The 492-nt window shown below is 32.1% G+C and overlaps 1 protein-coding gene across 5 annotated transcripts in view; it reads right to left on the reverse strand.

Moving 5' to 3' along the window:
- LOC110022196 (E3 ubiquitin-protein ligase RGLG4-like) overlaps positions 1-492 on the reverse strand; it is a 9,456-nt gene that overhangs the window by 4,818 nt on the left and 4,146 nt on the right. For 3 of the 5 annotated variants that reach the window (XM_020721021.1, XM_020721020.1, XM_020721022.1), the window contains exon 2: positions 144-223. In XM_020721021.1, coding sequence (XP_020576680.1) covers positions 144-223 — 80 coding nt within the window. The remainder of the gene's footprint in view (positions 1-143; positions 224-492) is intronic. The other 2 variants (XM_020721024.1, XM_020721023.1) reach the window with 1 other exon arrangement.

Below are 492 nucleotides of genomic sequence, written 5' to 3' on the forward strand. Positions count from 1 at the left end.
ATACACATGTCCTCTTACATATGCAAGAAGAGTTGTGTTCCATCTTTTAAATATTAAAATAATAATATTTTTTATGTGATATGAAATATTTGATATTATAAATGATAGGTGTATACTATGAAAATGTCGCTCGATTGCAATACCTTGCTGTGACAATCGAGTTGATAGTTTTTTCCTCCTGTGGACTGAGATCACTTCCATTAGTGTCAGCATTTTTAGTAACCTTTGCATTAATTTAGCTTAATTCATTCAGAAGAAGAAAATAAATAAATAAATAAATAAATAAATAAGAGATATTGCACGGACATAATTGTGAAATTATATCTTCAACCTGCCCATCTGCAATTATAACCAAAACATGGTACTGCCCTCCGCTCCTATCGACGATGTGGACCGCAGAGTCGACAATTGGTGCAAACGACGTTGGACTTATCATCATAAATTAGGCATTGGAATTATCATTCATATATGCATATGTATGCATCTATCTAT

Source organism: Phalaenopsis equestris, unplaced genomic scaffold (genome assembly GCF_001263595.1).
Source record: "Phalaenopsis equestris unplaced genomic scaffold, ASM126359v1 Scaffold000174, whole genome shotgun sequence".
In the NCBI taxonomy this organism is placed as follows: Eukaryota; Viridiplantae; Streptophyta; class Magnoliopsida; order Asparagales; family Orchidaceae; genus Phalaenopsis; species Phalaenopsis equestris.